The sequence below is a fragment of the Peromyscus eremicus genome, chromosome 17 (assembly GCF_949786415.1).
Source record: "Peromyscus eremicus chromosome 17, PerEre_H2_v1, whole genome shotgun sequence".
In the NCBI taxonomy this organism is placed as follows: domain Eukaryota; kingdom Metazoa; phylum Chordata; class Mammalia; order Rodentia; family Cricetidae; genus Peromyscus; species Peromyscus eremicus.
In genome coordinates, this window is record NC_081433.1 from 60,410,861 (window position 1) to 60,433,902 (window position 23,042).

At 59.1% G+C, this 23,042-nt stretch overlaps 2 protein-coding genes across 2 annotated transcripts; one reads left to right on the top strand and one right to left on the bottom strand.

Annotated features, from left to right (window-relative positions):
* Positions 1–1,602: 1,602 nt before the first annotated feature.
* Positions 1,603–13,290, bottom strand: Ano8 (anoctamin 8). Its single transcript, XM_059244376.1, has 17 exons — positions 13,091–13,290; positions 12,315–12,425; positions 12,081–12,213; positions 11,767–11,905; positions 11,600–11,696; positions 10,763–10,879; positions 10,555–10,682; positions 10,310–10,471; positions 9,936–10,088; positions 9,707–9,833; positions 9,556–9,611; positions 9,379–9,453; positions 7,872–8,669; positions 3,916–4,107; positions 3,706–3,837; positions 3,513–3,623; positions 1,603–2,139 (listed from the first exon to the last, which is right to left on the bottom strand). Exons 1-17 carry the CDS (start codon positions 13,194–13,196, stop codon positions 1,603–1,605), a joined length of 3,174 nt encoding a protein of 1,057 aa, XP_059100359.1. The 5' UTR covers positions 13,197–13,290.
* Gtpbp3 (GTP binding protein 3, mitochondrial) lies at positions 13,257–20,046 on the top strand. The gene is made up of 11 exons (XM_059244488.1): positions 13,257–13,537; positions 13,643–13,712; positions 15,273–15,512; positions 16,257–16,659; positions 16,769–16,855; positions 17,761–17,963; positions 18,117–18,189; positions 18,268–18,411; positions 18,521–18,686; positions 19,176–19,460; positions 19,640–20,046. The coding sequence occupies exons 1-11, from the start codon at positions 13,257–13,259 to the stop codon at positions 19,863–19,865; spliced, it is 2,178 nt and encodes a 725-aa protein (XP_059100471.1). The 3' UTR covers positions 19,866–20,046.
* The last annotated feature ends 2,996 nt before the right edge of the window (positions 20,047–23,042 follow it).

Genomic DNA, 23,042 nt, shown 5'->3' on the forward strand with positions numbered 1-23,042 from the left:
GCCCGCGCCCTCCAACCTCCAACCTCATAGGACCCGTGTATTTATTTTCCTTGAGTTTTTATTTATGCTGTAACTCGTGTCAAGCATTGGTTAAAGGGACATCAGGCCTAGCCGTGAGGTGTCGGTAGACGCTATTTTAAAGCACAGTGGTGTCCCCCACCGGCCACCCGCCAGAGACCACGTCGGGGTCCAGAGCCCAGGGCGGCCTGGTTTCCCAACACACCGAGCGGCCTTCGCGCCCCTTCCCACCCGCAGACCGGCCGGGTCTCGGTGCCCGGGCCTCACTCTGAGCCCACGCCAGGGCAGGAGAGAGCTGGCCTTTCTGGATCTTTCTCTTAAGTCATTTTATCATGGACTAGCCCGTGCTCCGCGTCCACCCCAATAAAAGGATCTTTCCTACTCCACCCGGCGTCTTTGGTCCACACACCTCGGCTGGAGCCACTGGGACCTGAGTGGCTGGCGTGGGGCTGCCACACCTCCCTGCCCAGGGGTCCTTGGGGTCACATTTCGTTGGGAGACAGAGCCCAGGACAGTGCCACAGGGCACTGGACATCATGTGGGAGGGTCACCAGCCAGCATTAATCCGGGGAACACGGGTTGGGAGGAGGGCTGAGGTGGCCACACTGTCCTGGGGGGTAGGGAAGCTACCTGGGCTAGAGTGGCTGTGGCCCTCAGTGGCATGGCACACGCTGCAGGTACGGAGTTGGGGGGTTCCTGCACACAGGCTGGACCCTGCTTGTGGTCAAGGCCAAAGCGTCCGTGTTCCCCAGGGTGGTTACCCGGCTGCGGCCCTGCCGACTCAGGCCAGTTCTGACCCTGGTAGCAGTTTAGCCTCCTCACACAGTGACTGGGCCCCGGCAGCCATCCCCGTTAACCCTTGTGTGCCCTGCTCACTTTCATACACACTGGCGTTTCTGCCACCCTCAGGCCGGGGTCCAAATTCTGCCTTCCCACGACACTGCCTTTGCTGTGCAGCCTCGGGAGTGCCACCTGGGGCTCCCAGTGCCCTGCAGGCTGGCCAGGGTGACCTCTGGTACCGACTCTGCCCTGGGCACCCACCCCCACGCGTGCTCCATCCCTGTGCCCCATCTGGGGCGTAGGGTGCCATGTACGTGCATCTGGACCCAGACCGAGGGGTTCCCTGGGCCCTCTAGAGGCCTCATCCCGGGAGAACCAGGGTGCTCAGCCACCAGCTACGGTCCCCCGAGGTCCCTCCACCGCTCTGACCTCGAGCACTGTTGAAATAGACTTTATTGCATTTCTGCCGTTTTACAAAAATATGACAAAATAAATTAAAAACAAATAAATAACCGCCCATCCTGTGTACTTTTCTGTACTGTGGGGTTCCGCTCGTGGCCCCCATCCTGGTCGAGGGGACGGCAGGGGCGTGGCGGGGCTAGTGGCGGGCTGCGGGCCAGCAGGCGGGCTGCGCGGGCCGCGCGGGGGCTTCCGCGGGGCCGGGGACGCGGGGCGGGTTGTCGCCGCAGCCCCAGGGCGCGTCCCAGCGCCAGCAGCCGGCGGGCGGCGAGGCGAGCCCTGCGGAGGGAGAGCGCGGTTCGCGGGGCCCCACGGTGCCCACGGCCCTCGCGACGCGCGCCCCGGTTAAGGCCTGTGACCTGCGTCCTCGGGCCGAGGTTCTGGCTCGGCGGCCGCAGGCTCGTCCCCGGCGCTCCTGTGCGCGCGCGCGCCTCCCCCGGGGGCCCCGTTGGCCGCGGACTCGCGCGCCGTGAAGGCGAACAGCTTCCCGGGCCGCGGCGGGGACGGGCCGCGCTCGGGCGCCTTGAGGAAGCGCAGGCTGAGGAAGGCGGGCAGGCGCGTGTCCGCGGGCGAGCGCGGCGGGGGCGCGCAGCCGGCGGGCGCGGGCGGCCGGGCCTGCAGCGGGATGATCTGCTTCAGCCGCAGCACCGGGCCGGGCGGCAGCAGCGCTCCGGGCCTTCGGGGCCGCTCGCCGCCCTTGGCCTTGGCCGCGCCGCGCTCCGCCGCGGGGTCGGGACCCGGGGCCTCCGCGCGCGCCTCCTCGCGGCCGCCCGCGTCGCGCTCCCGCCGCGCCTGCTGCTCCGCGTGCCGCTGCCGCTCCTCCTCCTCCCGCCGTCGCCGCTGCTGTTGCTGGAAGCGCTGCTGCGCCTGGCGCTCGTGCCGCTGCGGGGAGACACGGCCTGAGCGCCCCGACACCTGACCTGGCCACCCGGTGCCCGAGGAACTGGGAGAAGGCCGAGAAACGCTGGGTCCGCTGCTCAGAGAGCAGGGCACGTGGGGGGCCGTAGACCTCCAGCCCCCGCTTTCTCAAAGGAATCGCGTCCTCCCCTGCCCCTTTCTTTGTGTGTTTCTGAGACAAGGTTTCATTGTGTAGCTGGAATTTAGAATTCAGAATCTTCCAGCCTCAACTTCCCAGGGCTGGGGTCACAGGTATGAGCCACCACTCAGGGCCCCGTCAATATAAATTAACTAAAATTCTGTTTGGAACTGATGAGGATCAGCAGTGAGGCCCTAGCCTAGGAGCCTTCAGTGAGGGGCTGGGGGCGTGGCTCAGGTAGAGTGACAGCCTAGGACCCTGGCTCTTAGAGTCTTCCCTAGAAGGTGCAGCTCCTTAGCCTTTCCTGCAGTTTGCAGAGGAGTTTGGCAGAGGCGGACTGGCAATCTGAAGAATGAGCATTCTTGAGATCTTGGAGCTTGTGCCGACAAGAATCTAGACAACACCCGCTACTGTGAGCAGGAGGTACCCACAAGGGATTGGCTCTAGGATCCACAAGTTTGGTACAACGGATGCTGTGCTCCCTTCTACAGTGGCACCCTGCTTTCTATCTGCTCCCCCCTTCCTGTAGACCTCAAATGTCCCTAACTGGGGCTGGAGAGACAGTTCAGCGGTAAAGAGCACTGGCTGCTCTTGCAGAGAACCCCAGTTTAGTCCCCAGCACCCTCGATGCAGCTCACAACCCTCTGTAACTCCAGTTCCAGTGGGTCTGACGCCCTCTACTGGTCTCCAAGGGCACTTCATGCACATGGTGCACATACACTTGCAGATAAAGTAAAATAAATCTAAAAAAAGAAAGTCTCTGGGTGAGTCACTGGGAATACTGTGTGAACAGTTGTTCTGAGGGGACACTGTGCTCCATATCTGTGGTCCCGGCTAACTGAGAGTCTGGGGATGGAGCCCCAAGCCTGGGCTGCACAACAAGACCCACTAACGGAATACATAAAGAATTAAAAAAGAAAAAAAAACAGGTATGGTGGTACATGCCTATTCTGCTTTGTTTTTTAAGAGAGCACAGCATGAAGCCCAGGCTGGCCTTGAACTCCTGATCCACCTGCCTCCACTCTGAGTTGCTGGGATGACAGTTGTGTCCTCCACACCCTACAAATACTGGGGACTTTCATCCAAGTTGGTGGGATCTCTGGGTGTAGAGCCTGAGGGTGGGGAGCTGGGCTGTGAACAGCCTGTGCATGTTCACTAAGGACTCAGCCTGGAATTTATTCCCTCCTGGAACCGCACTGGCCAGACCCCGGCCCTGTACCTTGAAGGCTTCCCGTCGCTGGTACTCCAGTTTGGCCATCTCCTCGGCCACCCAGCCCGGGATGTCAGGGATGGCCGCATGGATGAGGTACTTGACTAGCAAAGCCAAGTGCTGTGGGGGGCAGAAAAGGGGGCTGCAGACTCAGGGATGCCTGGCTTCTCCCCCCAGCCCCTCCCAGGCCCACCAGCCCCACCTCTAGCACCACCACAGACACGATGGCCCCCTCCGGGCTCAGCCAGGGGAAGAGACGCTGCAGCTGGCCACACTGGCCGATGAGGTAGCAGTTCACCACGATGGCCAGCACACCCATCGCCTCCATGACCTTCTGCAGAGGAGACAAGAGGCTCAGGGCTGGGTCAAGCCACAGACTGCCATCCCCTCTGGGCCTTCCGGACTGGCCCACCTGCCACTGGCCAATGCTCTCCACACGCTGTCCAAAGGGCCGCTGTAGGCCGGTGCATAGCTTGAAGGCGTCGCTTCGGATCTCAATCAGGTTGTTGACTAGGGCACACAGGGCAGCCAGTGGGAAGGCAGAGGAGAAGAGTACCACGTAGCCAAACTGCACAAACATCTCCTGGTAGTCCTGGAACGTGTCCTGAGGACAGGGGCTCCCATCAGGCTTGCACTGCCCCCTCAATTCATCACACTGGGCGCAGACTCCCTCCCCATCTCAGATTCTACCTGCACAAGTCCAAGGGCCACGACTGCCAGCGGGCTCTCGCGCTCACCGCACCAGGGGTCCCATGTTCACCCTGACACCTCCACTTGCAAACCTGCCTCCACCTTCACATGCAATGTTGTGGAATATTATTTTAAGATGTGTTACATCTCTTTATGCTGTGGAGCATTTGTTTAATGATGCAAAGATGTGTTGTATTCTTTTATGTTGCATTTGTTTTAATTCTGTGAGGCTGTGTTACTTTGCTTGTCAAACACACCGAATGATCTAATGAAAAGATGAATGGTCAATAGCAAGGCAGGAGAAAGGATAGGTGGGGCTGGCAGGAAGAGAGAATAAACAGAAGGAAAAATCAGGGAGAAAGGAGTTCAAGGAACAAGAAAGGGAACGAGCAAGAAAAGAAGGGGCCAGCCACCCAGCCACACACCTAATAAGAAGGAAAGAAAAGATATACAAATAGAGAAAAGTAAAATCCCAGAGGCAAAATGTAGACAGTTTTACTTTAAGAAAAGCTGGCTAGAAACAAGCCAAGCTAAGGCCGGGCATTTATAAGTAAGAATTAAGTCTCCATGTGTGATCTATTTGGGAGCTGGGTGACAGGCTCCCCTAAAGACCAAAGAGTAAAAACAACCAACAACAGTGCACTCCTGACTGTAACAACAACAACAATGCACTCCTGACTGTAACAACAACAACAGTGCGCTCCTGACTGTAACAACAACAACAGTGCACCCCTGAATGTAACACCAACAGTGCACCCCTGACTGTAACAACAACAGTGCACTCCTGACTGTAACAACAACAACAGTGCACTCCTGACTGTAACAACAACAGTGAACTCCTGACTGTAACAACAACAGTGCACTCCTGACTGTAACAACAACAGTGAACTCCTGACTGTAACAACAACAGTGCACCCCTGACTGTAACAACAGTGCATTCCTGACTGTAACAACAACAACAATGCACTCCTGACTGTAACATCAACAACAGTGCACTCCTGGCTGTAACAACAACAACAGTGCACTCCTGACTGTAACAACAACAGTGCACTCCTGACTGTAACAACAACAGTGCACCCCTGACTGTAACAACAACAGTGCACTCCTGACTGTAACAACAACAACAGTGCACTCCTGACTGTAACAACAACAACAGTGCACTCCTGACTGTAACAACAACAACAGTGCACTCCTGACTGTAACAACAACAGTGCACCCCTGACTGTAACAACAACAGTGCACTCCTGACTGTAACAACAACAACAGTGCACTCCTGACTGTAACAACAACAGTGCACTCCTGACTGTAACAACAACAACAGTGCACTCCTGACTGTAACAACAACAACAGTGCACTCCTGACTGTAACAACAACAGTGCACTCCTGACTGTAACAACAACAACAGTGCACTCCTGACTGTAACAACAACAGTGCACTCCTGACTGTAACAACAACAACAGTGCACTCCTGACTGTAACAACAACAACAGTGCACTCCTGACTGTAACAACAACAACAGTGCACTCCTGACTGTAACAACAACAACAGTGCACTCCTGACTGTAACAACAACAACAACAGTGCACTCCTGACTGTAACAACAACAGTGCACCCCTGACTATAACAACAACAGTGCACTCCTGACTGTAACAACAACAACAGTGCACTCCTGACTGTAACAACAATAGTGCACTCCTGACTGTAACAACAACAGTGCACTCCTGACTGTAACAACAACAACAGTGCACTCCTGACTGTAACACCAACAGTGCACCCCTGACTGTAACAACAGTACACTCCTGACTGTAACAACAACAGTGCACTCCTGACTGTAACAACAACAACAGTGCACTCCTGACTGTAACAACAACAACAGTGCACCCCTGACTGTAACAACAGTGCACTCCTGACTGTAACAACAACAATGCACTCCTGACTGTAACAACAACAACAGTGCACCCCTGACTGTAACAACAACAACAGTGCACCCCTGAATGTAACACCAACAGTGCACTCCTGACTGTAACACCAACAGTGCACCCCTGACTGTAACAACAACAACAGTGCACTCCTGACTGTAACAACAACAGTGCACTCCTGACTGTAACAACAACAGTGCACTCCTGACTGTAACAACAACAGTGCACTCCTGACTGTAACAACAACAGTGCACCCCTGACTGTAACAACAGTGCACTCCTGACTGTAACAACAACAACAATGCACTCCTGACTGTAACAACAACAACAGTGCACTCCTGACTGTAACAACAACAACAGTGCACTCCTGATTGTAACAACAACAACAGTGCACTCCTGACTGTAACAACAACAATAGTGCACTCCTGACTGTAACAACAACAACAGTGCACCCCTGACTGTAACAACAACAGTGCACTCCTGACTGTAACAACAACAGTGCACTCCTGACTGTAACAACAACAACAGTGCACTCCTGACTGTAACAACAACAACAGTGCACTCCTGACTGTAACAACAACAGTGCACTCCTGACTGTAACAACAACAGTGCACTCCTGACTGTAACAACAACAGTGCACTCCTGACTGTAACAACAACAACAGTGCACTCCTGACTGTAACAACAACAGTGCACTCCTGACTGTAACAACAACAGTGCACTCCTGACTGTAACAACAACAACAGTGCACCCCTGACTGTAACAACAACAGTGCACTCCTGACTGTAACAACAACAACAGTGCACTCCTGACTGTAACAACAGTGCACTCCTGACTGTAACAACAGTGCACCCCGACCATGTACTTTTTTGTGGCAGCTGTAGGGATGCGAGGCTTTTTGTTTCTCTGCACTTTGTACGGGTGCACGTGTGTAAGCAGGAGGCCTGTGTGAGCTTGTCTGGAAGCCAGGCGTGAACTGTGGATATCCTTCTCAGGCACTGTCCACCTGTCTTTTTGAGTGGGATTCCGAGCACATATGTTGACATCAGAACACAGCCACTGCTAATCGGTTCTCTCCTTCCACCGAGGGCATCCCGCGGTTTGAACTGAAGTCTTCGAGGTTATGTGGCAAGTGCCTTTACCAGCTTCGCCATCTCACTAGCCCTTATTTTACTTGTGTATGTGTGAATTCCTGTGTGTCTGTGTGGCCAGAGACTAGAAGCTGGGTTGGGTCCCCTGCAGCCAGAGTTAGCAGCTTTTGTACGTGGCTGATGTGGGCACAGGAATCTGAGGATCAGCTCTTACCCGCTGAGCCAGGCTCCAGTCCTGTTTATTTTTTGGTTTCTCTGTGTAGCCCTGGCTGTCCTGGAACTCGCTCTGTAGCCCAGGCTGGCCTCGAATTTACAGAGATCCTTCTGCCTCTGCCTCCTGAGTACTGAGATTAAAAGCATGCGCCACCACCGCCCCACCTCCTGTTTATTTTTTTTTAAGGGAGTGTCTCCAGGCTTGACCAGAACTTACTATAAATCAGAGGCTGACCTTGACCTTCTCATCTCCCTGCCTTCAACTCCTGGTGCTGGCAAGACCAGCATGCTTCACCATGCCGGGTTTATGTGGTGCTGGGGATGGAGCCCAGTGCTCTGTGCATGCTAGACAAGCACTCTAACTAAGCTATCAACACAGCCCATTTAATTCTCTTTTGAGTTTCCTGTTGACCAGCCTGTCCTCTACCTCCCAACCTGGCGGTGGCCCCGCCCTCTCACCTCATACTTCTTCATGCAACTCTCCAGCTCTGCCTGCGTGAGCTGCGGCGAATGCTCCTCCTCCGGCGGGTCGATCCAGGAGGACCTGTTGTGCTTCTGTCTCCCAGCCGTGTCGCCGGAGCCGGTCTCCGGGTCTCGGCCTCCATCAGGACCCTGGTCTCGGCCCTCACCGCCCGCGCGACGGAGTAAGACCGTCGGGGGCTCTGGCCCGGGGCTGCCGGGAGGTCCCTCCGGCTCATCGTCTTCCTCAGCCAGCGTAAACACGCCAGGCTCCAGCCCTTTCTCCACCATGGTGGGGCTCCCCTCCTCCAGGAGGCCGTCTGGGCCCGGGCCTGGCCTGCGCCGCCCTGCGCCCCGCTCGGCAAAGCTGACCTTCTTAAGGCGCAGCCCGCAGTCCAGGAGGCCGCCTTCCTCGCCCTCGTCCTCGTCGTCCTCGTCGTCCTCATCCTCATCCTCCTCGTCCTCCTCCTCCTTGCCACCCCGAGTCCCATCTGGGACCTCTCCGCCTTCCCCTGCGGGCCTCCGCTCCACCACCACCGGCTCTTCCTCTTCCTCCGGCGCCCCGCAGCCTCCGCCCAGGCACCTGTGGCTCCCCACTCCTCCCTCATCAGCCTGGGCCTCCAGGTGCCGTCGGGGGTCCGGGCGCAAGGGGTTCAGCAGGCCTAGCAGGGCCCGAGCCAGTTCCCCGACGGCGCGCAGACCCAGCTCCCCGCTGCCCAGCCTGCGGTACAGGTGCGGCTGCAGCACTTCGCGCACGTTCTGCAGCAGCTGCCGGGTGATGAGTAGAGTGGCCAGCATCTGCGGGCGGAAAGAGGCCGCGTGGGGCGAGCGGGGCCGGGCACCGCAGGGTCACACCCTCGAAGCCGCGCACGCCCTTCCAGGCGGCTCCTGCAGCACCCTCGACAACCCTGGACATGAGGCTGCAGCTCAGCCCCAATGCAACTGCCACACGCGGTTGCGCAGTGCACGACGCAGACAACTTGCAGACTGGCCAGGAATCTCAGCGCAACTATCTCCACCCCGCCCAGGCATTGCCTAGGGCCCTGGGCGCCTCGGTGGGCCTTCCTCATCCTGCACCGGAGACCCTTTTGCGCATGCACCCTATGCTCGCCGTGCCCCACCCGCAGCACAGCCACACTGCCCACACCGTGGGGAGGCTCGCCACCTGCCCGTACTTTGGCCCGGGCCGCGAGCAGGAAACCCCGGAGGGACAGGAGGAGCAGGCGCAACCGCAGGGCCACGAGCGGGACCAGCACCGCCCGCAGCTGCCGCTCGAGGCTCTGGGTCAGGGACAGGAGTAGCAGGAGCTGTGGAGGGACCAACGGGACAGGTGGACGGACAGATGGGAGAGGGGAACGACGGGCAGAGAGAGGACACACGGACAGACGGACAAAAAGGAGAGAAGGATGGAGGGGTGGGGGAGGGGCTGGAGAGCCCTGGACCCCTTGCACGGGTCCATCCCCAGGGGGCCAGGGTGCTGCCCCTGGGGCGCTGAGCAGGCCCTCACCTCTTTCAGGCGGTCCATGTCTTTGAGGTAGAAGCCGATGTAGAACAGACTCAGGTAGGAGTTGACAAACTGGAACTGGGGGGCAGGCGGCCGGGGTCATCCTGCAGCCCCGCCTTACGGGTCACCCAACCCTCTCTCCCATCCTCCTAGCCTCTTTGGACATGCATGTTCACTCACCAAGACGACTTTGATGATAAGGTGCCTCTCGTAAGCGCTCTCTAGCCGGTAATTCTCTAGGGGCCGAGGAGGTGAGTGAGGTGCCACCCTGCTCCTCCCGAGGGCTATGGGGGTCCCCGGGAAGGTGAGGACCTCCCCTGGCTGCACATACCCATGTCGTTGAGCCACACGGCTAACTTCTTGTAGCCCTCGGCGCTCACGCTGACCAGCAGGGCCAGCATGACCTTGGGCAGAAATCGAACCAGGCGGGGCAGACCCTTGACACTCAGGACCAGCTCCTAAAAGGGACAGGACAAGGCAGGGGGCTCAGCCTAGTGAAGCTAGGCCTGGTGAAGCTCGGCGGGCAGAGGCTAGGGCAAGGGCGGGGGCTGTGGGGTCACCTGCAGCTGGAAGCAGCCGAGCATCAGTACGAAGACGCAGACAAGACAGGCCAGGCACAGAGGCAGGCTGACGAGCAGCTGGAAGAGCAATCGCTTCCAGGGCGGGTAGTAGAACTCCTCAGCCTGAGTGATGGGGCTGATGCGACGGATGCCCTGGCAGACAGCAGAAAGGGTAGTGTATGTGCCCAGGGGCCACACCCCGTCCTGACCCTAGGAGCCCAGTTTCCCTCCGCCAAGCCTTTTCTCTCACAAGAGACACTCCTCGGTGCAGGTGCACCCTTCTCAAACCTCAAATCCACCGCCTTCAAGGCGCACACACGCACCAGTGCCCCCTACAACCTGGTCTGAATGTTGAGCCTCAGCTCCAGACTGACCCTGAACTGGGGTCGTGGCTCCTCCACAGCTTCCCCAGGTGAGTCTAGTGTCCCCCACTTGTAAGCTAGCTCGGTTCCCCGCCGTTTCCACTCCTCCAAGAACAGTGTTGACCAGATCACGTTGAAGAGAGCGAAGACAACACAGGAGACATCCCGGCTTGTCTGCAGGTGACAGAGGAGAGCCAAGTCAATCACACAGCCAGCTTCTGGAGGAAGCTAGGCCACCCCCAATCCTGGCCCAGTACCTGATCCGCCTCAGTGAATGTATACAGAACAGAGCCAAAGACAGCAGGGTAAACCATTGCCGACGTGTAGAAGCCCAGCCAGGCAAAATACATGGCGATCTTCACCCCAAAGTAGTCACAGATGTCATCTGCCAGGGGACAAGAGAGTCTGGGTCACCTCCAAGTGTCACCTGGAACCCCAGCCCACTCCTCAGCCACTGAGCCACACCTAAAGGCTGGTTTTCACACACGGCCTGCACCCAGGACTTCATGAGACGATTCAGAATGCGCTGCTCGTGGACCGGAAACACCTGCTGTATGATGCCTCGGGCAGCCAGCTCCGGGACTGCAGGAGGAGGAGTGAAAATGACCTCTGCCCCTGCACCATGTGACCAGCCCAGGCAGCCCACCTTGGCTGGAACCAATGTCACAGCTTTTTGCCTGTTCTGAAGCCCATAGGAGGCTGGAAATGTGGTTGGGTTGGTGGAGTGCTTGCTTAGCATACACAAAAGCCTGGGTTCCATCCCCAGCGTGGCGTAAGCCGGGTGTGGTGGCCCACGCGCTGGGGAGATGGATTTGGGAGGAGCGGGAATGGCCGGGAACTAAGAGGGTTTCAAGGGTCTCACTATGTAGTCCAGGCTGATCTTGAACTAACAGGCTCTCTGCCTCAGCCTCCCAAGGGCTGGGAGAGCACAGGCATGTCCCCACCGTGCCGGCACCGTCAGGGACATTTTTAGAATTTAACCCCCGTTTCTGGCCCTGATTGTCTGAAAAATGACAGGCTGGTGTAGAAAAGTGAACCTGTGAGAACTGGTTTCCCAATGGGTGCTGTCCGCGGTCCTGCCCTCACCTTCCCAGGGACCTACGGAAAAGCCTCACCTGGACCGCCTCTCCCGTCCTGGCACCAGGTGCCCGGCGGAGGCCACGCCCACTGGGTTCATTGGCTGCCCAACTCGTTCCTAGCCTCTGATTGGTTTTGCCCGTAAGCTCCGCCCTCCTACTCTATCTTCTAACAGACACGCCCAGCTCTCCGCAGGTAATTGGATGGCGGGCTCGCCCTGCTCACTGATTGGCTGGTCCTCCAAGAAGCGCACGTTGTGCAGCGCCTCCCCCTGCTTGGCCCGTAGGTTCTGCAACCAGAAGCGGATGATGCTCTGCCGCTCCTGTGGGGAGACAGGTGTGAGCTTGGCACGCGGGGCGGTGGGCACAGAGACATGGGCGCAGGGCGGTCACCTGCGAAGTAAAGAAGCGCAGCTCGCTCTCCACGTTCTCGTAGATGAAGTCCTCTTCGCAGGAGAAGCTGCGGGTGCCCCCGCCAAACTCGGCCTTCACTGCCTTACGCAGACCCAGCTCGTCGGCCCCTCGGAGCAGGCTGTGGGCAGGACAGGGCATAGAGGGTTCACCGTGGGACCCCGGCTCACCATCCCCAAGCTAAGGGCGATTCAGGAGCCACATCTTGGGACAAACGAATGGTTGGCACAGTTGGCCCTCAGCGGGGCAGGGAGCCGGGCGACAAAGCCAGAGGGAGGCGGAGGCAGGGGACTCGCCTCTCATATGTGGCTGTGACGAAGAAGGCATAGGCACGCGTGTGGCGGTGGTGGCGAACTTGCACGATCAGCTCGGGGATGCCCACTCGGATGTGATTCAGCAGCCACAGCAGCGTGTGGTCATCAGTGGTGTCTGCCAAGGGGCACAGGGGCCAATGGGTCTGTCCTCGAGAGGACATTTCGGCCAAAGCGGCAGAGGCTGCATCTGGGCCCAGGGCAGGCAGGTGTGCATACCTGGGAAGGTCATGAGCACGTCACAGTCCTCGGTAGGCACCGTCTTCATCCATGCCTTGTGGGACACCAGGTAGCGGCCAGCCTGCAGGAGCCTCTTCCCAAATAGTTTATCTATGGGCAGCGTGGTAGGTCGGGCTGAGATCAGGCCTCTCCAGGCACTGATTGGCCCTCATCAAAGCTCTCCAGGGCCGGGCACCCGCAGCCTGGGCTTGTTCTCCTCTCTCCACATCCCCTGCACCAGCCAGGCCCTTCCCCCTAGGTCCTGCCTTAGAAATCTTACTCATGGTTGAGGCCCAGCTCCAAACCACAATCAGTGGGGTGCCCACAAGCAACCTTGAGCGCTTTACGGTATGACAGCGCGGTCCTTAAAGCAGCCGCACGAACAGAGTAAAATCCTTAACCCCATTTCGCAGGTCACCAAATTGAGGCCCAGAGAGTGGACCCAGGCGCTCAAGGTCACCTAACCAAGATGGGATTCGAACTCAGGACCGTGGGAGTTCAGATCACCCTGTTTCCCTGTGCTGGGAGTCTCCAAATAGCAGGGCTCACTCCAGCCGAACTGGGGCCGTCAGAGGGGCGTGTCCACGTCCCCGCACAGAGGACCCCCCAGTGCAGACGCACCCCTCCAACCCCGCGCGCTGAGCCGCAGCCGCAGCGCCACGAGGAGCGGCCCCTGGGCCACATGCCAGGCTCTGGATGTGTGACCCCGATCGGCGTCCCCTGCAGCCCCGGGGCGCACCCGTGCACCTGTCCGGTGCCACCCGCAGTTCACGTACCCAGGACTCCAGACGCAGGCGCCGCAGGCTCGCCCTCGGGCGGGGGCCTCTTCCCCCGCTCCCCCTCCAGGGTCGTGCCCCCGGCGCCCGAGGCCGCCTCGGCCATGGCGAGGACAGGGCAGGTCAGGGGCTGCGGGACGCCCGGGCGCCGGGGGGAAGCGGGCTCATGGGGACCCGAGTGGCACCACCGAGCGCGCGGGAGGAGGAGGAGACAAAGGCCTCTCTCGCCCGCCCGCGCCGCGCGCCGTCCCTGCGCTTCACTTGCTTGTCGTCCCCGCCCGAGCCAAACCTCGATTCTTCTTCCCAGCCCGCGCGCCGCGTCACTCTCAGTCCCTCAGTCCCGCCCGCCTCGCCTCTGCTTCCCGTCCCCGCCCGTGTTGTTTTCTGCGCTCCCTTGCCGCCCGCCCACTTGGATCTGTGGTGTTTGTTCCCGCCCGCACTGAGAAGGTGTCTCCTCCACCCTCACCGCCCTTCAGCCTCAGTTTACCCATCTGCAAAGTACAGAGTTCAAGTGGTGTGGAATCTGAGCTGGCCGTGATTTCCTTACTGCAGGATGTGTAAGAGGGAGGGCCTGGTTGGGCGACATTTCCAAGAACAATACTTCAACTACCCCAACAAGGGTGTAAGTGTAGCAGGTCCAGCCTGCCCCAGGGCATTTGCCTAAAACATGCTTCGCGCCCTCTGCACCCACGCAACCCTTATTATCTTTACAATGTAGCCTCCATAAAGGATCTGGATACAGGTGCCAAGGTTACCAAATAAACGTGGTCCCAAGCCTGCAAAAAACGGCTCAGTGCGTAAAGGCGCTTGCTGCCGGGTGTGACGTCCCGAGTTCAAGTCCGCGATTCCCGTGGTGGAGAGCCGACGTTCACAAGTGCACCCCGGCGCGCTGCTCCACACAGAGGTAATGGAATAAGGAGTCCGGCCAAGGGCTGAGGTGTAGATGCTAGGCACAGACTGGCCTAGCATGCACAAGGCTTTGCGTTCCATCTCCAGCGTGGCGGGATGGGGACCGCAGGATGACACGGTCGGTAGATCCCTGACCTGGCTGGCACGGAGCTCCCAGCCCTGCACTCAGGAGGCAGAAAGATCCATATTTCAAAGCGATCGATCCTCAGCTACATAGCAAGTTCATGGCCACTCTGAGCTATCTGGGACCCTGTCTCAAGAAAGGGTGGACTGGGGCTGGAGCGATGGCCCCGCACTTGGGCTCTTCCGGAGGACTAGAGTTCGGTTTCCGCACCCTGTAACTCCAGCTCCAGGGGATATGACAACCTCTCCAGGCCTGACACCTGACCCAGACAGTGCAACCCCGTAAATAAAAATAAATTTAAAAAAAAATCTTAAAAAATAAGCCCACTGGCCGGATGGTGGCACCCTCCTTTAATCGGGAGGCAGAGACAGGCGGATCTCTGAGTTCGAGGCCAGCCTGGTCCGCACAGGGAGTTCCAGTATGTTACACAGAGAAACCTTGTTGTGAAAAACCCAAAAAGAAAAAGAAACACGGCTTGTCTGAAACTCGTATGAGTGGGGGGGGGGGGTTTGCTGCGGGGGGTGTGAGTCCAGGGAAGTCCAGCTTGCTGGGGAAATGCTCGTCCAGAAGCCGAGCCTCCGGCTCTAGGCGGCCTCCCTTTTTTTCTGAGCCCTCGACTTTTAAAAAAAAAACATTTGCTTGTTTGTGAGGTCATGGGTGCTATGGCAAGTGTGTGGAGGTCAGAAGACAACTTGAGGGAATGGATTCTCTCCCTCCACCACGTGGATCAGGGGGACTGAACTCATCTCGGCAGGCTTAGCGCCAAGCGCCATAACCCACTGAGCCACCTCGCAGGGCCGGGTCTCCCAACTGCCCACAGTCCTGCGTGGCCCACTCTGAAGGGCCGTGAGCCAGGCCAGGCAGGGGCCCGGTCTGTAATGGGCTTCTGCTGTAAACACGTTAAGATGGAACCACGGAGATGGACAACGTCACCGCTCCCGTTTCACAGACTGCAAACTAGGGCAGCTGGGGACCTGAGGGCTTGGCGACGGCCCTGCCCTCCAGCGTGTTCTTAAGGAGCCCGCCCGCGCGGAGCCAGAACCGGAGAATTAACTGCGAGGGCGCTCCGCGGCCCCGCCCGCCCGGTGCCTGGAATTCGAGCCTCCGCCTTCACCCCGCAATTCGGTGCTGTCCCGGGTTAACCTGAAGGTAACCCGGGGGCCTTCCGGGGAGCCACCGGCACACATCCGACCTGCGGCCGACCAGGGCCTGGGAGAGGGCGCGGAAGCCCGGGCTGGAGTGGAGCCGCCTGGAGGCCTTCCTGGAGGAGGAACCAGGCCTGGAAATGGCTCCTGGCTAAAAACGCTTGCCTGGGAGCTGCGGCTGGCAAAGCTGGGAGACGGGGGAGCGGAGAGATTCACAAAGGGCCAGGAAGAAACTTCCCGGAAAGTTGGGACCAGATTTTTCCCTGATTTAGGGCGTGGCTTTCCCCGGAACTCATCCCCTACTGTCATTAAGATGCTTTGAGCTTCCGGTCTCTACCTGGGCGCAGTCTCTCCCTCTCCCTCTCCCTCTCCCTCTCCACCTCTCCCTCCCTCCCTCCCCCCGCGTGGGGAGGTCAGAGGACAACTTGGACAGTCGGCCCTCCTTCACTAAGCGGGTGCCGGGATCGAGCTCGGGCTGTCAGGTTTGGCGGCAAGCACCTTTGCCAGCCGAGCTGCCCTCTTCTGACAGTGAAAACAGCACACGTAGCTTCTTGGCTCCTCTAGAGCTACGGAAGGCACACAGGGAAGAAGGAGACCGAGCCTTCGCCCTGCGACAGCCCGTTTTCTTCCTCCCACTGTTGTCTCCGCTCCCTGCCGCTCTAGGAACCGAGAACTTCGGTCTCGTGTTTCCGGGGGACACCCTTGTGCTGCACACACCCCTGCTTCGTTTCCCTTGTATCAGCCAATAGAAACCACCGTCTGTAGACCATCCAATGGCAATTGAGTGTCGCTGAGCGCACGGCCTGTCACGCCGCGGAGGGGCGGGACTTCCTCCCAGAACTTGAAGCCGCGCAGGAAGGTCGGGCAGGGTGCTTGTGTTTTGAAAATCCATGTGGCGCGGGCTGAGCGCCCTGGCGACCCGGGCGGCACGGGCGCCCCGCAGGTGGGTGGGACAGACCCGCTGTCACGGCGCGGGGCGCTGCTTTAGGCCCCGGGGTGGCCACGTCCCCTCCTGCCCACCCTGTCCATCCGCCGGCCGCAGCGCGCACATCCGGGGCATCCCCGGGCGACGTTCCGTCGTCCTTGTTCACTCCGAGGCTCGGCGTCCTGGGTGCACTTACTCCTCTCCTTCCCGGTCCCCAGGCTGTGCGCACGCCGGAGCAGCGGCGCCGGGCCCTGGGCCCCCGGGAGCACCATCTTCGCTCTCAGCTCCGGCCAGGGCCGCTGCGCCATCGCCGTGATCCGCACCAGCGGCCCGGCCAGCGCGCTCGTGCTCCGCAGCCTCACGGCGTCCCGGGAGCCACCTCCGGCCCGCAGCGCCTGCCTGCGCCTTCTCCGCCACCCGCGCTCCGGGGAGCCGCTGGACCGCGCGCTCGTCCTCTGGTTCCCAGGTGAGGGGCCCGATCCAGGATCCCACAGCGCTGGTGACCCGGTCTCAGTCCCCTCCGGGAGGCAGCCCAGGCCGTGCCCTTTGTCTGACTCTGCTTTTTGCCGTACAAGGCCCCCAGAGTTTCACGGGTGAGGATTGCGTGGAGTTGCACGTGCATGGAGGTCCGGCGGTGGTCAGCGGAGTCCTGCAGGCGTTGGGTGAGGCTCTTGAGTGACACTATTCCTGGGGAGACTGAAAGGTCTCAGGTGTAGGCTGCAAGACAGATTGTCATTTGGGGGAAAAGGTTTATCCTATTAACGTGGGCCTTCTAGATGGCTGGCTCAGCCGGTAAAGGCGATTGTTGTCAAGATCCATCTGAATTCCAATCCCGGGATCCCTGCGGTGAAAGGAGAGAACTGATTCATGTAGGCTGTCTTTTGACTACCTGGTGTGGCCACACCAGGAGATCAAAAGACACACACACACACACACACACACACACACACACGCACACACACACACGCACCCCTGATTAATGCCGTAGACAGACTGCAGTATGGGGAAGGCTGGGAAGACAGCTCAGGCTCAAGAGCAGGGTGTGTTTGGTGGAGGTCGTTCGGAGGAAGGGCTAGGTCCTAAGCAGGGAGCTGGTTAAGCCCACAGTACCAGCTTACAACCAGCCTGCCTGTGATTCCTGGGTGGTGGGAGGAGGGGGGTGGTCTTGCCTTTCCAGGAAGAAAATGCTTTGCCTAATGTGTGCCTATCAAACTGGTTTGCCACAGGAAACTTCTGATGGTTACTAGTCTGTCAGTCTGGGGCCTTTGTGGGAGGGGCAGCTGCAGGTGACCTGAGCAGCAGCTGGCCTGGGTTCTAACAGACATCTCCTAACCCTCAGGCGGGGTACCCGGGTCAGACCCAAATAAGGGGCCCGTCGGAGTCTAGCCTGGGGAACCAGTGAGCTTCCTGGTGTTCCTTACAGTGTGTGGGGGGGGAACGGGCACGAGAGTGGGGGTACCAGCCCCTCAGCTGTGTCACCTCAAAACCCAGACAGGGTTTCAGTTTGTTGCTTCACCATCTGGCATCTGCCGTAGGATGGGGATCAAGGACCTTGTGATGCTTTCAGGTAGCGTGCCAGGACTACGACCAGCTGAGGCCGGGGAGTTCACCAGGAGGGCGTTCGCCCACGGAAAGCTGAGCCTGACTGAGGTGGAGGGACTGGCAGATCTGATCCATGCAGAAACTGAGGCCCAGCGGCGGCAGGCCCTGAGGCAGCTGGATGGGGAACTGGGCCAACTGTGCCGAGGCTGGGCGGAGACCCTCACCAAGGCAAGACCTGCTTGCTCATCCATCTACCCGTTCTGTAGAGAAAGCTCTAGGCTTGTGAACTGCCAGTCTGGTCACTCAGGGGAAGCTGGAGCTGGGTGTAGAGAAGACCATGAGTTCCCAGGAGCACCCAGGACATCTTCCTCTTCCTCCCAGGCTCTGGCCCATGTAGAGGCCTATATTGACTTCGGAGAGGATGACAATTTGGAAGAGGATGTGTTGGAGCAGGGTATGTCTGCCTTGGGGGGGGTGGGGCTGACATCTTGGCCCCTCTGAGATCCTCCTGATTGCCTCTTCTCCCTCCCAGCGGACAAAGACGTTCGAGCCCTGGAGGCTGCCCTGGGTTCCCACCTGCGAGATGCCAGGCGTGGTCAGAGGCTTCGCTCAGGGGCGCACATTGTGGTCACTGGACCCCCCAATGCGGGGAAGAGCAGTCTGGTGAATCTGCTCAGTATGTGGGATTCGGGCAAGGGCGGGCCAGGCCCTGGGCAGGGGTGTAGTCTGAAAGTGGGGGTTCTTACCTCCACCCTACTGTTCTTCACACTCTCCCTACCCTTCAGGCCGGAAACCTGTGTCCATCGTGTCTCCAGAGCCAGGGACCACCCGTGATGTGCTGGAGACCTCCGTGGACCTGGCCGGGTTCCCTGTGCTGCTGAGTGATACCGCTGGGCTGCGGGAAGGCGTGGGTGCCGTTGAGCAGGAGGGTGTGCGCAGGGCTCACCAGAGGTGGGTGCAGGGCTGAGAACAAGGCGACCTGGGGTCTTTTCCTCCCCTTAAGTCTATTTCATTATTCCTGAAACGGGAGATTTTGAGCGCCCTTGAAATCGAGGGTAGGGGACCTCGTAATTTGATTGATATGCAAGGTTGGCTGGTGTCCCTTACTCTCCTCCGGTCCTAAGCCTTGTTTGGTCACTCCCCCTCCAGGGAACCTCGCTCTGCTCCACCCTGCCAACTGCACCACTCAATCCTTCTTCACCGAAAGCCCTGACCTCAGGTCCTCTGCTGTGCGCTGCCCTCTGCTCCATTGACCACGCCCCCAGCGTTTTCTACCCTGCCCTTCACCTGAGCCATTGCCCGCACCTGTGTGTGCCCTGCCTCTGCCCTGGCTTTTGCTCTGGGCCACGTCCTGCGGTGTCTGTCCCTCTGCTCAGCACCCACAGTGCCACCCCAGGCCTCCATGGCTGTGCCCTACAACATGGCTTCCTTCCTTCCCAGGCTGGAGCAGGCTGACCTCATCCTGGGGGTACTGGATGCCTCCGACCTGGCCTCCCCCTCCAGCCGCAGCTTCCTGGACTCTGTGGTGGCCCCATTGGTAGCACAGAGCCCCGACAGCTGCGGACAGCGCCTCCTGCTGCTGCTCAACAAATCTGACCTGCTTCCCGCTAGTACCCCGGACAGCGACACCGCCCTCCTAGGGATGCCCTACCTGCTGCTGTCCTGCCGCACGGGAGCAGGGCTCGATGGCCTCCTGCAGGCCCTGAAGACCGAGCTGGCTGCAGTGTGAGTCACTCTCGGCTTCCTTCAGCTTCCCCAACCCAAGTTCAGGTGCAGGCAGAGCTGCTGGTTTCGGCTCAGGCCTGTCCCTCAGCCTCAGTTTCTCTGCAAAAGGGGTACAGTGGGGGGCCTGTTCAAAAAGTGGCTGCACAGCCGAGGGAGACAGCAGGTCTTGTTTCTGGCAGGTGCGGGGACCCATCCACAGGACCACCGCTCCTGACCCGGGCCAGGCACCAGCACCACCTCCAAAGCTGCCTGGATGCCCTGAGCCACTACCAGCCGGCGACAGACCTGGCCCTGGCGGCTGAGGCCCTGCGCCTAGCTCGGAGGCACCTGAGCCACCTCACAGGGGGAGGAGGCACCGAAGAGGTCCTGGACCTCATCTTCCAGGACTTCTGTGTGGGCAAGTGAGGGCCAGAGCCTGGGCGTCAGGTTCCCACTAGATATTGATTCAAGATGGCAGCAGAGGGCAGGAGAGCACTGGGGGTCTGCAGCCCTCAGGTCGGTTCCCTCCATAGTGAGCAGACAGGCCAGGGACCCCAGGATAGCTACCCCTGGGTGCTGAGGTGAAGGCCTACATCACCATGCCAAGAATCTGTATTGCTGGAGATGAGACCCTTGTCTGTTAGGTATTAAGCCACGCCCCCAGCCTGCTACTGGAGGATTCTGGACAGGGCTCCACCCCTGAGCCACGCCCCCAGCCCCTCACTGGGGGATTCTAGGCGGGGCTCCACTCTGAGCCACGCCCCCAGCCCCTCACTGGGGATTCTAGGCGGGGCTCCACCCCTGAGCCACGCCCCCAGCCCCTCACTGGGGATTCTAGGCGGGGCTCCACCCCTGAACCACGCCCCCATCCCCTCACTGGGGATTCTAGGCGGGGCTCCACCCTGAACCACGCCCCCAGCCCCTCACTGGGGATTCTAGGCGGGGCTCCACCCTGACCACGCCCCCAGCCCCTCACTGGGGGATTCTAGGCGGGGCTCCACCCTGACCACGCCCCCAGCCCCTCACTGGGGATTCTAGGCGGGGCTCCACCCCTGAGCCACGCCCCCAGCCCCTCACTGGGGATTCTAGGCGGGGCTCCACCCCTGAGCCACGCCCCCAGCCCCTCACTGGGGATTCTAGGCGGGGCTCCACCCCTGAGCCACGCCCCTGGCTTCATAATTTTTACTTTTAATTACCAAAGGAGTATGAAGAGTTCAGGTGATCCAGAATGTTTGTTCATGAGAACCAGTCACCCTTACCTTCCAGAAGTTTGCCTGTGTTCTCTCTATGGCATCATGTGTCAATCAAATATATATATATTTATTTATTTTTACTTCTGTAGCAGCATATATTATCTATAATAAGTTTGCTGTGACTTTTTCATCTGAGTATCTGATGTGGCCTGATAGTGTCCCCTCCCATTCTCTCTTGTCCCTACTCCCGCTGAGTCCTCTTCCTGAATCATCGTGTCTGGGGTTTTTCTGACTATGCCAGCAAAGAAAATGTCATTTCCTTCCGCGCCTCCCACTCCTCCCGCAGGCCTTTCACTGCCTGTCAATCTTCCTACCCAGAAGCCCCCCTCCCGGACAGAGTGTGAGGGGTTGGTGTGTGAGTGCCGTTAGCAGCTGTGGCCCCGCCTTACCCACCGGTCACGCAGTCCTCCGGCTCCTCCACGCTCCCCCAGGCCATTTCCCCCTGACTGGGAGTGAGGGGATCCGCCCTGTCCACTGATGAGCACACGGCGGCGGCTTCCCATTCTCCCCGCTTTAAACAATCTTTGCTGTCACCACAGACCGATGCAAAAAACGGCTAATTGGAACCCAGTGCTGCAGTCGGGCCTGGCCCTATTGCACATTCTGTTTTAACGTTTATTTATGGGGGCACAGCACACATGGGGTCAGAGGACAACTTGCCGGAGTCCCCTGCAATGGTACCGTGGGTCTCAGGCCATCCGGCTTGACAGAGAGTTTTAATTAAATGTGTGTGTGGTGAGGGAGGTGTGTGAGTTTGGAGCTGGAGTTAGAGGAGCTTGGGAGCCATGGGTGCTGGGACCCAGACTCAAGTCCTCTTGAGCTACAAATGTTTTTATCTGCAGAGCCGCCTCGCCAGTCTCATATCAAATATTTTTTATTTTATTTATATTTAGTTTTAGTTTTTGAGATAGGGTCTTTGTAGGTGACACTGGCCTTACTCAGAGTCACAAGGATCCTCCCCAGTGCTCACCAGGCCGGGCACAAATGTTCCCAACATACAGATCAGAAAGTACAGCCTCAGGGAAATGGCCCTCGAGCTTTGGGTTTGAGCAGTCCATTGCACCCCACACTGAACTTGTCAGGCCCCCGTGACAGGCATCATTCACGGTAGGGTGCTGGGAACAGAACTCGCGTCTCCACTGCCCGTGACTTGGGACAGACCCTGCAGAGGTGTCTGTGCTGTGTCTGCTGAGGCCGCGAGGTGGCGTCGGTGAGGCTGGGCCGCCTGGTGGAGCAGCAGCCGGCCAGCAGAGGGCGAGCGTCCCTCGCGTAAATCCCCGCGGTCCCCAGGCCGCGGCCTCATCGATGAGGACGTCTGTCCTTCCAGCGCTTGTCCCAAGCCAGGCTGGGTTACAAAGCCAGATCCTGCCTCAAACAGGGGAAGGGTCCCGCGGCTCCCAGGAGCGGTGGCGCCTCGCGCTGGGCGGGGCCGGACCTCCGGGCAGCTGGCCGCTGCGGGCCTCCTGCCTCGGCCTGGCACACAGCTGCATGGAGGCCTTGGCCGCTGTCCCTTTTTTCCAAGAAGGGTGAGGAGTTTGTGGGAAGCAGCGGGGGGTTATTTATAGAGGACGCAGGAAATCCCCAAAGAGTCAGGGCCTCACCCAGCGGAGGCGGCTGCGGCCGGGCACTGGGCCCCCTTCCACCAGGGAGCACTACCTGGGGCCTGGGGGCCAGGGCGAGGCTGGGGCCCAAGGGACAAAGGCTATTACCTAGGGAATCCTGGAAGGCTGCCTAGAGGAGGGGTCTGGGCAGACAAAGCTGAGCCAAGCCGCTGTCCCATGTTGTTTGTGAGTGTGTGTGGCGCTGTGCACACATGTGGGCGTGCGAATCTAAGTGGACATACCAGCCAGAGGAGGACACAGGTGGAGACCTTACAGGCTAGGTCTCAGGGCTGGTGGCCAGCACTCAGCATCCTACCGTCTGCTCACAACGCTGGGGTTACAGGTGTGTGGTCGCCCTAGCCTTTATGGGGGTGCTGGAATTGTGTCTCGGTTCCTCCTGTTTGGGCAACAAGTACGCTCATTCACAGACCCATTGCCCTGCCATGGGCTGAATTTTTGTTTTGTAAATCCTGGTCTTGAACAAAGAAGTTTCTCAGGCAAGGAAAAGCATTGCTAGGCATGTTAGTGCGCCTGTAGTCCCCACATCCTGGAGACTGAGGCAGGAGGATTGCTAAAAAAAGGTCAGCCCCACCTGTCACGACAGTCTAAGAAAAAGGGGCTAGCCAGGTGTGGTGGCACATGTCTTCAATCCCAGAACCTGGAGGCAGAGGCAGGAGGATCTCTGAGTTGGAGGCCAGCCTGGGCTACATAATGAGACTCTGGTCTCAAACAAAATAAACACAAACCAA

Coding starts and splice junctions, on each gene's coding strand:
- Ano8 (XM_059244376.1), bottom strand. CDS start 13,196: ATGGCCGAGGCGGCCTCGGGCGCCGGGGGCACGACCCTGGAGGGGGAG. Junction 12,214..12,314: donor CGTGCTCATGACCTTCCCAG/GTATGCACACCT, acceptor GCCCCTTGGCAG/ACACCACTGATGACCACACG. Junction 4,108..7,871: donor GTTGCATGAAGAAGTATGAG/GTGAGAGGGCGG, acceptor CCCTGTCCTCAG/GACACGTTCCAGGACTACCA.
- Gtpbp3 (XM_059244488.1), top strand. CDS start 13,257: ATGGGGACCCGAGTGGCACCACCGAGCGCGCGGGAGGAGGAGGAGACA. Junction 13,713..15,272: donor TCAACTACCCCAACAAGGGT/GTAAGTGTAGCA, acceptor GTTAACCTGAAG/GTAACCCGGGGGCCTTCCGG. Junction 18,190..18,267: donor AGAGGATGTGTTGGAGCAGG/GTATGTCTGCCT, acceptor TCTCCCTCCCAG/CGGACAAAGACGTTCGAGCC.